General features: G+C 31.1%; 1 protein-coding gene across 1 annotated transcript in view; it reads right to left on the reverse strand.

The window, feature by feature from the left end:
- Window positions 1-11518: 11518 nt before the first annotated feature.
- Window positions 11519-14524, reverse strand: part of beat-Ib (beaten path Ib) — a 100410-nt gene continuing 97404 nt past the window's right edge. The window contains exon 9 of the mRNA XM_070636292.1: window positions 11519-13522. Coding sequence (XP_070492393.1) covers window positions 13395-13522 — 128 coding nt within the window. The 3' untranslated portion in view covers window positions 11519-13394. The remainder of the gene's footprint in view (window positions 13523-14524) is intronic.

A 14524-nucleotide genomic window follows, 5' to 3' on the forward strand; every position in this document is an offset into this window, starting at 1 on the left:
TTATGCAAATTTGTCAAAACCCGTTATAAAAAAACCATCAAGTCTTTGTTTTAAACCAACTTAAAATTCCAGTCTAAGAAAAATTAAACAGCACCACATCACAGAAGCCAAAAGAAAAGTATTCCTTAACGTCATTAAGCATCCAGATCATGATCAAAAATCTATGATTCGTTCATAACATTTTAAATTCATTTTCATTGCACGAAAGGAGAGAAAAAAAAAGAGGAAAAAAATTTCAACGACTTGAATATTAATCTCATCATTACCACAAGCCATTTTCATGCTCGTTGTTTTTATAACTCGTTTGTGTGAAAGTGGTGAATGGCAATTGAGATAATTCTCATTTTTCCATCTTTCTTTTTTTCTTGTGCGCTTCGTTATGAAAATATTCGTCGTTCCTTCGATAATCTTGAGGAGAAAACTTCTTCAAGAATCCACAAAATATCTGATTTTTCATCATGTTGAATGGCATTGTGAAAATGCTTAGGATGCTGTCAAGATATAAAAAATGAAATCAATTGATTTAAGCTATTAAAAATAATTTTGTGTACGATTAGGAATGCACGACTGGAATTTTTTCTTTTTTGCCTTAATCATTCATGGGGAATGGAAATGATGGGAAATGATTGTTTATTGTAAATTAATAAGGATTTTGGGTTTGTTGAGGCAGTAGAGACAGTATTACATTTGTTATTTTAAATTGGAAGCCGATAGTCAGCAATTAAGTCAATTCTAGATGTCATGTTAGGCAGGCCATGATTCACAATTAATCTGTACGGTTAGCTAATTAAGTAGAAAGCAAGTAAAACAGTAGACAATTATAAAAGCTATAATTTGTCGGAATCAAAGATATTTAGAAAGGTTATTGGAATGCAGGCGATGCAGCAAAAAAGTGACAATCGTCATGTTGTTTAGGAAGCCAGGCAATCGACTCAAATGTCCCGGATTCGATTCCAGGGAAAGTCTAGTTGGATTCAGTTGCTTTTTCGCTGTTCTAGTTACACCAACTCAGTTTGTGACTGAAATAGTTGCAAGATACGTTGCATTGATATACCCTGGGTCATGCAGCGTCCAGATTTGGCAAAAGCAATATGTCCATTAAGACAAAAACAGTCATCACGACAAATCATCGTCTCCAATGCTCTCAAATTTCTGTCCACGTCTCTATCTAAATTATTGGATATTTTACAACTCCATAAAAATTACATAGATTCATTCATAATTTGCTGTAATTATGAAATGCTTTCCAAGTGTCATTCATTCAATTTTCATTAGCACATATGAATTTACATCAAACTGCAATTAAATTTTATTTTTCTATAATCTACACCTTCATTATCCACTCATTGAATGAAACACTCGAAAGATGAGAGACACAGATGAATTAAATCTTTTTTTTTGCTTAAAAACGAGAGACATAGACGTAAGAGTAAGGATAAGACTAACAGATAAGTGCTTTTGACAATTTCATTACATGAATGAGCTTATCTTTCCCTTCCATTTTTAGTCTTTCTCAACATCTCGACTTGTATTTTTAGCATTTTCTCGCAGGTCGTGAAGGAGTAAAGTTTAATTCATTTGAGTAATTACGAGACGCCTTTTTTTTTTATACGAGCGATATTACTGCAATTTATTGCCTCTTAGTCGACTCGTACATCCGTTCGCCCTGTATACAATTTCCACCGTCACTTTATAAAGAGGATAAACACATAAGAGTCAAGTACGTTTGTGACCAAGGAAAAAGTTTTGCTATTACACAAGATGTATAAAGAAAGTTATTAAAAATCCCTTCCATAAATTTACACTGATTATGAAGACAAAGAAAAAGAATATTTTGTTTTATGATTCACAGGTTGTAAATTGAATGCTTAATGCCCACCACTTTACCTTTTTACATTCTTCTTGCTGCTTTGTTGGAATGAAAAATAGAAAAAAACAGCTCAGGGAGTCCAAAAAAGACGGAAAATTAATTTTTGCTGAAGAAATTCGTTTAATTGGCTTAACAAGTGAGAGAAGACATGCTTTAGGAATATTGTTGAGGAATTAGAAAATATTTAGAATTAATATCCGTGGGATGAAGTAGTTTGAGAATTAAATAGCACAAAAAATCGCCTTTTGATCTATTTTAGTCAATAAAATATTAATGAATGCTAAGAATATAATGTGTAGGGAAGGATGTACAGTGTGGTCTGACACACTTTCTAACTTCACTGCCATACAAATCAGTAGCGATCCAAGACCTCGCTCAGTTGACGTTTCTAAAACTGCCTCTATCGCTGGCTCCTTTGCCAATAGCAAATACCAAGTGCTACACTGTCTGATAAATAGGTCATAGGTCTCGACCATGAATCGCGGACCTGTATTTTCTACATGGTAAATGCCAAGTCTTGTAGTTTAAGATTGCTTCTTATAGTTCGTCTAAGGCTTTAGGTCTGTATTTTTGTCTCCAGACTTACAATGTCGGACAAATCTTACTTGAAAGCCATTTCTGCTTACAATTTTACAATTTATAGCCCAAAATTCAAATTTTCTCTATCTTAAACAATCAAACAATACAATAAATAGTCATTTCTATTGGGACTTCAAGCCATACAATGCTAAAATCATCTGCAAACAGAATAAAATACAAAAATAATTTAATTTTCAACAGACAGTAATTTTCATCAACTATCAAAACCAAAAGAGATTCCTAAAAATTTATTCAGACTTAAATATCTCCAAAAATTCAAATCAACAAAAATGTTTATGTAACTAATTCATCCACACAATATTGTCTGACTAACTTTGCAAAATACAATTCAATTCAATTTTCTAAAAAGTTTACATTGTTATTTTTTTTGTGTGCTGTAGTTATTCCATCCAGCAATTAAAGAACTTCACACTGAGCACAGACAAAAGTAAAGTCAAAAAAATCCAATTTTTTTTTTTTTTGCATCCCTCACTCTTCTGTGTGTTTACAGACCGATGAAATCCCCTAAAAGCCACATCTCCTACTACACAATAATAATGATTGAATAGACTCATGGAGAGAAAGAGAGCTTGGTAGGAAAAAAAACAGATTTGTTCTATTATGTTCCACAAACATTGCAATGGCCACTCGACTCATGAGATGGAAAATGAAAAAGCAATGATAATCATAACTAATTGCGGTTACTTTGGAGATAATAGTTGGAGATTAAATATGAAAGATATTTTTTTTTGGTATATTTGGACAATGAGTAGGTTTAATTAAAGTTTTATTGCACGTTTATAAATTACATAAGAGATTGATTTTATAAAGGAGAGATTAAAGCTGTGTCCATAAAAGTAATTTTTGAATGATTATTCAAAGGATAATTTGAATGTGATTAAAGGAGAATTTATTAGATTTGGAATAATTGAATTTATTGTATCGTTGACTTTTGGATGGATTAAGACCTTTATTACCATTCGGAACAGTAAATTCAATCTAAATCATTTAGATAATTCGATAAAAGTTTATGTATATTTGCAAACTTTCATAAACATTTACATGATTCTAGACTTACTTATGCCGATGGTCATACAGATCAACCAAATCAAATCTATAGATTCCCTCAGATGTCCCTGACACTGGCTCTATCTCTGAGTTCCTTTTGCTAATTATCAATATCACTTTCTCTATCTCTAGTAATTGCAAACTAACAATACTAAATCACTATCTCTTAGTATTTTCACGTACCTCTTATATTACCCTAAAACACATTCCTTCAATCTCTTTCAACCCATACACTTAACCTTCAATTCACGTATTTATCGAATCGATTAATGATAAAACATCATAATGACCAATAAACTGATTTATCTGTACTAAAAAGCTCCATCCAAACATCATGAACCTCGTCTCAGACATCAAAACATACAAATCCCATCCAACAAAAAAAATAAGTCAATATAAGTAATTCCGAAAAAGAAACATAACTGTTAATTTTTTATATTCCTTTTACTTCATCTCATGTATTTTATTAACGTTTTTAAATCCATCATAAAATTTCATTTAGAGAAGCTTCTCATGCTTATATCACATAAAGTCAATTTAATTTACTTTAAAATTTCATAAATGTCAAAAAAAAGGGGAGACTTGTGTGAAGAAATGAAATAAAAGAGAAGACGAATCTAATTGTAACACCAGCATTAAAACGCATTACTCGTGAGCGATGAGGAAAAGCAGAGATGGAAGTTTTTTACTACCGGGTGGCGAAGGGGTTGAACATGGCAATAGACCAAACTGATTACAGGCGTTGTCTCTCTTTTTCGTCCGACTGTTGACAGACCACAGGTGCTGTCGGATGGCTTCATCGTCTAACTGCTACAAAACAGTCCGATCTGCTTCTACAGAATGTTTACAGATCACAAGCATTGTCGGATCTCGATTCTCGTTGTCAGGCTGTTTACAGATCACAAGGACTCCCTCTCTCAACTTTCCGTAAGAGCACTTACGTAGCCTGTTCGGCACCTTTGAATAAATTCCAAAATTTAGTGCATTTAAGCAATGAATTCCCAGAATCCACAAGTTTATCTAACCCCATCACACCTCAAACGACAACTCTGCTTACAACTTTTTCTTTTTTTTCTTATCAAAATAAAAATTCATGACGTAGAAGCTCCTAAATATGGCAGTCGTATAATGGAATGGGTAAATTGCATACATGTTATGTAAATATTTCAATCCACTTGAAATAAATAAATTTTCTCCTCGATTTATAAAGCAATTTTTCTTCTCTGTATAAGGAAATGTACGAGATGAAATCACTCAGAACTGCTTTATAATATTATTAAACGAGAAAAAAAAGGGGGAAGATGAGGAAAAAAGCTCTTTATATCTATATATTTTTCATTCTTCAACATTCTTATTCATAATAATCTTTATTCACATTGTAAATTTCTTGCGTGTCATGATTGTGCATTGAATTTCTTCTGGGAATCATTTATTGTGCTCAAGTCAGACGTCTTTGACTTTAAAATTCATATTGATGAGGGTGGGCTTCTCATTCATATTGGGTGAAAATGAATTTTTCATCATTTTCATGAGTGTGCTGATTTAAATTTAAGAGATGAAATTTTGTTAAAGGGGTTTTGGTGATTTTTTTGGGTGGTGATAAAAGGCTTTAAAGGTGTTAAATTGAATTTATTTTGGTTTTTAGATATTAAGTTGATAATTCCTTAAAGTTAGAAGCTAAATCCAGCACCAAGTGAGAATAACGCCACTCTGAAGTCGATTTGAAACTATTCGGGTTAGTTAGGACTCAATAGGGATATGCTATTGATCCTCTGCGAATGTTAGGGTCTTAATACAGCAGATGATCAAGTTTCAGCCATGTTTATCATTGTTACTTCTGCTATTTTGTTCATATGCTGCCCTCAAATCTACTCCTAGCTATCATCTGGTATACCTAGCGCTCAAAATCTTAATTTTTCCAATTTTAAACTCAATTTAACCACAAATCTCACACAAATCACTCACTATCGACCGATCTATAACAATTTTATTCGAGTATTTTCCAAAATAAAAAATTCAATTTATTCGGAAATAATTTCATAAAAGGATCAAAAATCCGGGATCAATTTCAATTGAACATTTAATGCAAGTACTTATGCGAAAGTAATTCTCTAGAGCACAAAAGCTTTATTCTATTGCAACAAAAAAATGCATACAATGAAGTGTGAAAATATTGTTGAAATTTTGTGTTGAGCTTTTTTGCTGGAGCACTTTTATCTGAATGCACATTGCTGAAAATTGTGAATTTATTTCATGTTTCTTTTTTTTTTGTGTGGATTATCGAGGAAATTATATGTAATAAAATTGTATTGAGAATGTTATTGTGTTATGTGCTGAATCAGAGAGTGAAAATATTTTATTTTGGAAACGGCAAGTCGCTTAAAGTTCAGATTTGGATGCATAGCGTACAAAACAATCAAATAAGCACAATCGAAGTAATTTTTGACAATTTTAGCTGGAAATTTGTAATAACTGGACAACTTGTGTTGACTAGTCGCATCTGGATGATATTAGCTGACAAAATACACAACTAGAAATGAACTGTTGTCCACATTTGGACTGCAAATATCCTCTAGCCATTGTCATCCCTATAACCAGCTATTCTCATCCAAATTGCCTCTCAAACCCTTTATATCCTTCAATTACATTCCACATTTTACATCCCTTAATCCCCCCCAAAGACAAACAGCAGCCATATTTCTCAATCCTCTTATTGTTTCCATCTTCGTAACATCTTAATAATGAACTTAACAATTGTGAAATTGTATGACATAATCACATGTCTGCAACATTGACATTTCAACTCTTGTGCTATTCATTAAATCCTTCATCTCATTCAGTTGCTCTTGATGACAGTGGTAGTAGTATATGGCAGAGATAAACAGACGAGACAGAATAAATTGGTAGCATAATTTTTGTTGAGAGAGTGGATGTAATTCCATTATTCAATGTTGCAGAAATCGAAACAGAAAGAGCAGAGGAAGAAAGAGAAAAAAATGAGAAAAAAAGGCTTAATGTCAGTATTTCATGTATAATTTTAAATTGATGTAGGAAAGAATTCTTTTTTTTTTGCTCTCTCGCTTCATGAAGGAAACTATATTGTAGCATGTGCACATGAAAATTTAGTAGAAGGAGAAGAAACTTTATCAGTAAAGCCTTAAAGCAATTTTCTATGTGTGTTCTGTGTGTACTGCAGAGTTGTTGGATGGTTGAATTGGATGACTGTTAGAATATGCTGAAGTGCTGCTTAGGAGCTAGAGAGTAAGGAGCTATTGGATCTGAAAATGAATCTACCACACCACTCTATCAATAAGAATCTCATAAGACATCCTGCTATAAATTTCCACATCTACCTTTTGAGTCAATAGATGTTCCAATCAATCGTCGCAATGCTGTTTTCTATATTGGATAGTTTTGTATGTTAGGACGACTAATGTCACTTAAGGCTGACTAATGTCTTATAAAGACGATTAATGTCATTTAGGGACGACCAATGTCACCTAAGGACGACTAATGTCACTTAAGGCTGACTAATCTCTCTTAAGGACGACTAATGTCACCTACGAACAACTGATGCCACCTAAAGACGACTAATGTCACCTATGGACGACTAATGCCACTTAAGTGCGATTAGACATCGCTAAAACTAGACTTACAACTAGTCAAATAAAATCCTGCTTACTCTGGATGTATATTATATTGCATTTTTCTGAAAACGTCTAGTTCTACATCCAAAGTGTCGCATTCTCCACAATCCTACAACATTCCAACCCTGTAACCATTAGAATCTTCCTCCAACTATCCTATAAAGAAGAAAAAATCTATGAAATAAGAAAGAAATATTCACAATAAAATACACAGTTCGTTGGTGCTCAATAGAGACGACAGCATTAGAGATACAGTCACAAACGGAAGAACAGGTAGGAAAAAAATGTGAATAGCCAAAATCGTGAACAGAAAGAACTCAATGATAGAAAATTGAATGAATATCAACTCAATGCAATAAACTTGGAGGTGCATAGAGGAAATAAAGATTCAAAAAAAGACTTTTAATACTGTCAGATTTGTCTGACTACTTCTCTTTTAATACTGCATAGTATAATATGGTGACTTAATAGACTTAAAGCGAAATTTTTTCGTTTCTCATGCATGAAATTGTTTGAGAAAATTTCTTTTTTTATGTTTCTGCTAATTTTATGATGATTGAAAAAGTTTTGGATGACATAAATGATAAGTTTGATTGCTTTAGGGTTATTTAATAGCAAAGATGGTTTAATCTTTGTCTGAATTATTTCCTTAATAGTTAGTTTTTGAATTATTAAAGACATTTGAAATAAGGAACGATTTTTTTTTAGAATTTCTTAGAGATTTGCAAGCATAGTTTGAAGTCGACTCGGATTTTGTATGGAAAAGTCGACTTGAATCGACTCAAATCCATGCAAAATTCAAGTTGAGTTCTAGATCTGGTTGTAAGAAGAAGGAAATAGTTCGGGACTTTATTAAATCAATACAGACATGACAATAAAGATGATCTAATTACAAATGGTTTATTTAAGGTAATAAAAGCTGAAAACAAGATTTATTGTTATATTTGACTCTATTTTGACTTATTCTGTCTTAAAATTCCATATTTTGAGTTTCTCAAATATGATTTGAATAAACTGCAAAATCTAAGCTCAATTTTATACGTAGTCAACTTAAATCCACATGTTCATACAAATTCTAATTCGACTTTGAACTATGAATCCTTAAAAATGTCATTTAGACCAAAGGCGAGCAACATGTGTGTCGAGAAACACTTGTATGTCGCTAAAACGTTTGAAAATAGCATAATCTACTGATTTAGACATAAACTGCTCCATTTTTCCACTCCATACAAACAAATGATTCCAAAAATTAATTAGCATGAACATTTTCGCTTTATTCCTGCACAAATTGTCATCCTTAATTTTCCATCAAGTCAGTTTATCTCCAATTTTTCCACAATTTTCCAATACAAACAAATGTTTATTGCTGCCAAAAAAATATTTTGCATAACGGTAGCTCGCCATAATTTTCATCCCTAAAAAAAACAATTCAATTTGAACACACATTAGTATAAATTACAAAATGCTATAAATCAAATTAAAAAGCAATTACAAAACCATTCACCATTTTTTGTTAGTTTTTTGCTATAAATTGTTCATCATAGATTACTAGCCTTTGGCTTTTATTTTATAATTTATTACAGTTTAATTATACAGTTACAGTTATCATCAAAAAAATTGTTTTTTTATTTTTTTTCATACATACAAATTATTATTTTTGCATTTTTATTTTTATTCGACATTCTTTTTGTACACTTATTCGCCATGTCCATAAATAATTATAAATAAACCTTTTTTATATATATGCTGTGGATGAGCGACAAGACATGCTTAATTCATTCAGTAAAAATTAAATTTATTATTTACAAAATCATCAATTCTTTCATTTCGCAGTTAATTCCTGCTGATTTAAGTTTGATTAATATTTTTCCCATTGGCTGGAGGTGACCCGAGCAGCACAATTCGGTGAACCCCACTAAAAATAGGTCGAACTCAACCATCAAAATTCCATCAGAGCAACTTTGCCTTTCACCGTCAATACATCGACCTAATGACACCCTACCAATCACATTGTACTGTTCGGGACATGGAAATAATCCTATGGATGTAATCGTTCCATTTTTTTTATTACATTTCTCTTCCAATTCATATCAATTTACAGTCAATTTGATATACTCACTCACATGTGTACTGTGTAAATTCGCAAATATGACCGCTGAATATTATAAAAAGAGGAATAAAAAATTGTTCACAATTTTACATATAACGGGGAATGGAAATGTGCTGTTGAGAATGATGAGTGGGCATATTAAACAAGTGAAAATTTCATGAATTTGTAAGATTTTTTTTGTCTTGACTCTTTTGAAAGATATACGTGTTGATTCAATGCTATTGAGTTTGGAATGATTTTTGGATGCATTGTTGGGGTTGTTTGACATTGATTTTGACTGTTTGAGGATTCGTGGGGTTGAATAGATTGCCTGAGTCTTAAACCTGAAATAAAGCTCCGATTTAAAGTTTGCAATGGCTTTGAATGTCTTCTTCATCTTCGTTGGCCGTACAGACCTATTGGGATCAATTGCCTTCCTCAGATATGGCCTAAAACTGACTTTAAACTCAAATTCCTCAAAAAGTCCTCAATTCCCCTTTTTGTAAAGATCAACAATTTCACTGAAAATTTACAGACATTCTCATAATGCGACTCAATAATTAATGAAACGTTAATAATTTTTCCATTTTTTTCTCCTCTCTTCCATCAAGAGCATTTAATAATAATTAAATAACCATAAATTATCGATAGCTGATAAGAGCTCATTGAGTGTATACATGTGCATATTTATAAATATAAATTGCCTCTCAAATTATTCATATTTTTCTCTCCTTTTACACATTTAAGCATTTTTGACTTGAACAAACGATTTATTGAGCTGTCAATAAGGTCATTTTTGACATGAGTGACTCGTCTGCGGTCCACTTTTTTAGGAAACAAAAATTAATTGGAAATAATTGAGTTTGGTGCCCTATTAAAATAATTAAAAATGATTAATGATTTTGAGTTAAATGAACAGAAAAAATTTACCGAATTATGGTTTTCATCTGCAACTCTTTTTTTTCTGTCTTTTAGCCTCGTTGATATTTTTAGTGAAAGGTTTTCGAGTTGATTTAATATTTTTTTTTCATGTTCATTTACGTTAATAACCAATAATAATGTAAACGAAAAAATTTAATTTGTTCCGATCGAGTTGATTGGACTTTAATATTATTTAACGAATATTAAGTTTATTATAGGATTTTTTTCCGCGTTTATTGGGGTATGAAAGAATAAGTTTTAATGTTTTGTGAGTTGAAATCAATGAATTTGAAGGTTTTAACCTAGTTTATTGTTAAATTTGTTGCAGACTGGTGATTAGGTAATTAGTTCAATTATTCGGTTGAGGGATGTTCTTTAATTATATTGAAATTTAGTAGAATAAGTTAATTATCAGTAAGAATTGGACCAATAATTGAGGTTTGTTCTAATTTAGGCTATCTGTCCACCTTAAATCATACTTTAAGCAATCGATTTCTGATTGAGCAGCTTGCGTAATCTCCATAGACATGTAAACCTGAAGTTAATCTGGTTACATTTTAAAAATCTTCATATTTGATCAATTTTATGGGTGTCAAGCTCAAGTCCTGACATGTACCTGTATTATTCAGTTTATTTCTAGCGCTAACAGACAAAGAGCATGCTTTCATGGTACAGTAAGACCATGACGATGTCTCTTTGCCTATTATGGTAGATTAGTTAGGATCCCAATTTTTGGGTATTAAGGGTACGTTTCAGGATTTGTTTTTGAAATTCCCAATCAATCCTCACGAGATTTGATCAAATTTCCTGAATTTGACTCCTCTCCAGAGTCACACCAGCTTAATCTTAACAAACAGTGAACATACTCATCTAAATGATCGCAAGTGAGTATACTCAATCAATATATTTGAACGTGTTCAATTTTGCGAGCATATCCAAGAGTATGCTGCTTGTCTGTTCGGGAAAATCCATTGCTTTTCAATTTTTTCTTCCCCATGTGCCTTTCGGAATCATAAAACTCCCTCAAATATTAAATTCTTCAGTCATTCATAATTAAAAAAACTAAAATTCTCAACGAAACAAATAAAATATTACTTTAATGATTCATAAATCTCCTCATTAAGCTCACATCTTACAAATAAAATATCTAAAAGTTCATTAAAATTCAATCTAATCTTTACAATTAATTGAATTAATTTTCACAAAACACCAAAAAAAAAAACTTCTTAATTTTCATCTGAGATAACAATCAAAATCTCAAAAATATTTATCTAGAAATTATTGAAATTCAAACCCACGAGCTGATAATTATTTACATTAAGCACAAATTACACAGATTATTTAGAAAAGAAGTATATGAAAATTAAGTCATTATATTAGGCGTTTGTGGGTGATGTTTAAATTAAACAAAATAAATTTTTGTGTTTTATTTACATCTGAATGTTAAGTGGCTTATCTTGTAAGTGCAAATCTGAAGTGAAAAATTCTCTTTTTTACATAGAAATTTAGCTCTGAAGATTATTTAGAATTTTGGTTTGTTTTTTTGAGAAACTCTCAATGGTAATGTTATGAAAGACTGAAGATTTATTTTTGGAGTTAGCAATTTTCATGGAAATTTAACGTTTGCATGGGTAAACAGAATTAATATGAAGTCTATTTTTAATTTTGTGTGATCGAATTTAATTTTCTCATTTTTTTGCAAATTTAAAATAGCTTTGAGTAATTTTTTTTTTCTTGGAATTTATGAAATATGACAACATTATGACGTAAATTAAAGCATGGAAAGGCATTGAAATGATTGTTCAGATTGGAATAGTATTGCAAGGAGTGTAGCGAGGAAAGATGGAATTTTAGCGCTTCATGTGAAATCCAAGTAAACTTGAATCTTTGACCATGTTTACATATAATGTTTGAAGGACCTAGAACGCTTACGTCATAAGATCTGAATTGCCAGGCTCATAAACCCAATTACAATTCGTACATGCAAGAATTCGTCAAGAAAATCATCTAGATCCTTGCTGTAAGCAATGACACACATTATGTGTCAAGGACCTCAAAACTGCACCCAACTCACGAACCGACTTGAACGGTAAAATTGAAAAAAAAAAAAGCTTCGAAAATTAGACATGACCTAGGATTGACCCAAGGATATTTGGCTTGTAAGGGCAACGCTCATTTACGCTCATTTAGGCCATTGATGTCCTTATGTTAGCATTGGAGTAGTCTGGACAGGCAAAATTTGGCGCGACCTCACTACGTTTACAAATATACCTCGCTCATAAATATATGTTAATATTCTGTATCATTTAAAATACTGAAAAACTCTTAAATTTCAATTTTTGAGTCTATATTTCTGGCTACACCCCTGCCTTCAACTTCTAAAATTCTCATTCGTTTTAAAAATGAATGAAATTGTCATATAAAAATTTAATTGTTTTAGATCTTTCAAAAGCACATTCGTGTTGAAAAAAGTTTAAATTCCCTCATAGACTTCCATCCATATAAATTCGCCCCAAAAGTTCATCCATTGGAAAAATAACAAACATTTATGTTTTTTTCATCCACAAAAAAAAAGTCTGACAATTAACAGATTAAGTTTTTTCCTTCATTTTACAATTCTTACTTTTCACATTTGTCATCATATTATTTTTTTATATTTTTTCATGTCTCTTCTCAAATCCATAAAGAATACAAACTGAATAAGCTACAAGATGGAATGCAAGAAAAAAAAAGTTACTAATTTAAATCCTATTAACATTTTTATAGACATATTTTTTCTTTTTGTTTACAAACTCTTACAATGGCATTAACAACAAATTTTTTATGTATATATACGCTTATATGTGGTCTCGGCTATTTACAATTTTTTTTCTCATGTTGGATTATCTACAAAAAAAATTTATTTTTTTTAACATAGGATTTTTATTCTATATTCACTAGGGCAATTACTGACTAAATGTAACAACTTTGTTGCGGATTTCTGCTTGGTTTTTTTATTATTTTTTATGTTTTATGTATATTTTTGGCTACCGCAGCATAATTTTCAACATAACTGGCTTTTATTTTTTTTGGTGATGTTTAGTCATCATTATCTCTCGCTCTCTTCCGTCACTGTCGTTGTTGTTGTTGTTGTGATTGTGTTGCAGTCTGTTGAAGGAAGTGCGTCAGATATAGTCACTTTATTATTTTATATCTTAACGACCTCCTTTAAATAGTATAATCAGGAAATTCCGACACGTAATGAGTAGAATAATATCGTGCAAATTGTGCAAATGTAAAATGTAATCCAACATATTGTCAAGTATGAATGAACGAGATTTTTGGAATGTGATGATGATGGTATATCGGCTGCAAGAGAGAAAAAGAACAGATATAAAGAAAAAGAATGAAAGATGAGAAAACATGGCAGTAACATTATTATTATAAGCATTGTTTGGTGTCGACAAATTTTTTTATTTTATGTTTGTGAATGTGTGGTTGTGGATAATAATGATAATAATTGGTAAAATATGGATGTAGACATTGCTTTTTGTTTGATTTTTGGAAGTGTGAGATTATTTTAGGACATTATCTTATTGAATGAGGAATTCTAAGAATTGTATTGTCTGTATCTGAACAGCACAAATCGACAAAACTCTCGAAAATTCGACCCAGACTTATGCTTTCCCGAAATCCCGGTCCCGAAACTTTTCCGGGACCGGGACGGGATCGGGACGGGACCGGGAAATCCCGGGATTTCCCGAAACAAAATTTGTGCTAAAAAGAACAATATTTTAATGTTTTTTCAGTGTTTTTAAGCTTAATATGTATTTTTAAAAATTTAATGATGGTTTTAAATTTTCAGAACTCTTGAACTTGACTAGTTTCAAATGATTTTAAAATAGAAAAACACTAAAAAAATTCTGAATTTAAGTATCATATTCACCGTTTATACGATTATTACGAAAAAAATCTTAGTTATGAGGAATAATCTCTAACTTTTGTAATCAATTTAAAAATCATTGAAACTTTTTTAATTTAAAAATTTTTGAGAAACCTCAAATTAGCTAGAAATCGATAAGTCTCTATAGTTTATTTAAAAGGTTTTGCTTGATTTGAGTTTGTAATAGTAGCCACTGCAATTCAGAACTAATATCAGAAGACCAAAATAAATTTTAAATTTTTTAACTCAAAAACATTCAAAATACGAATTTATAGCTAAATATTTCTCATGTTTTTTGATAAAATTAAATAATTTATTTTGATTTTAAATTTTTGATTACAAATTAAACATTTTTAATTTTTATTTTTTTAATTTTGTTAATAGTTTATAAGAAAATTTTTAAAAGCTGGTCCCGCGGGACCAGTCCC

This window comes from Chironomus tepperi, unplaced genomic scaffold (genome assembly GCF_022539635.2).
Source record: "Chironomus tepperi strain 1889 unplaced genomic scaffold, CSIRO-AGI_Ctep_v1 contig_123, whole genome shotgun sequence".
NCBI lineage: Eukaryota > Metazoa > Arthropoda > Insecta > Diptera > Chironomidae > Chironomus > Chironomus tepperi.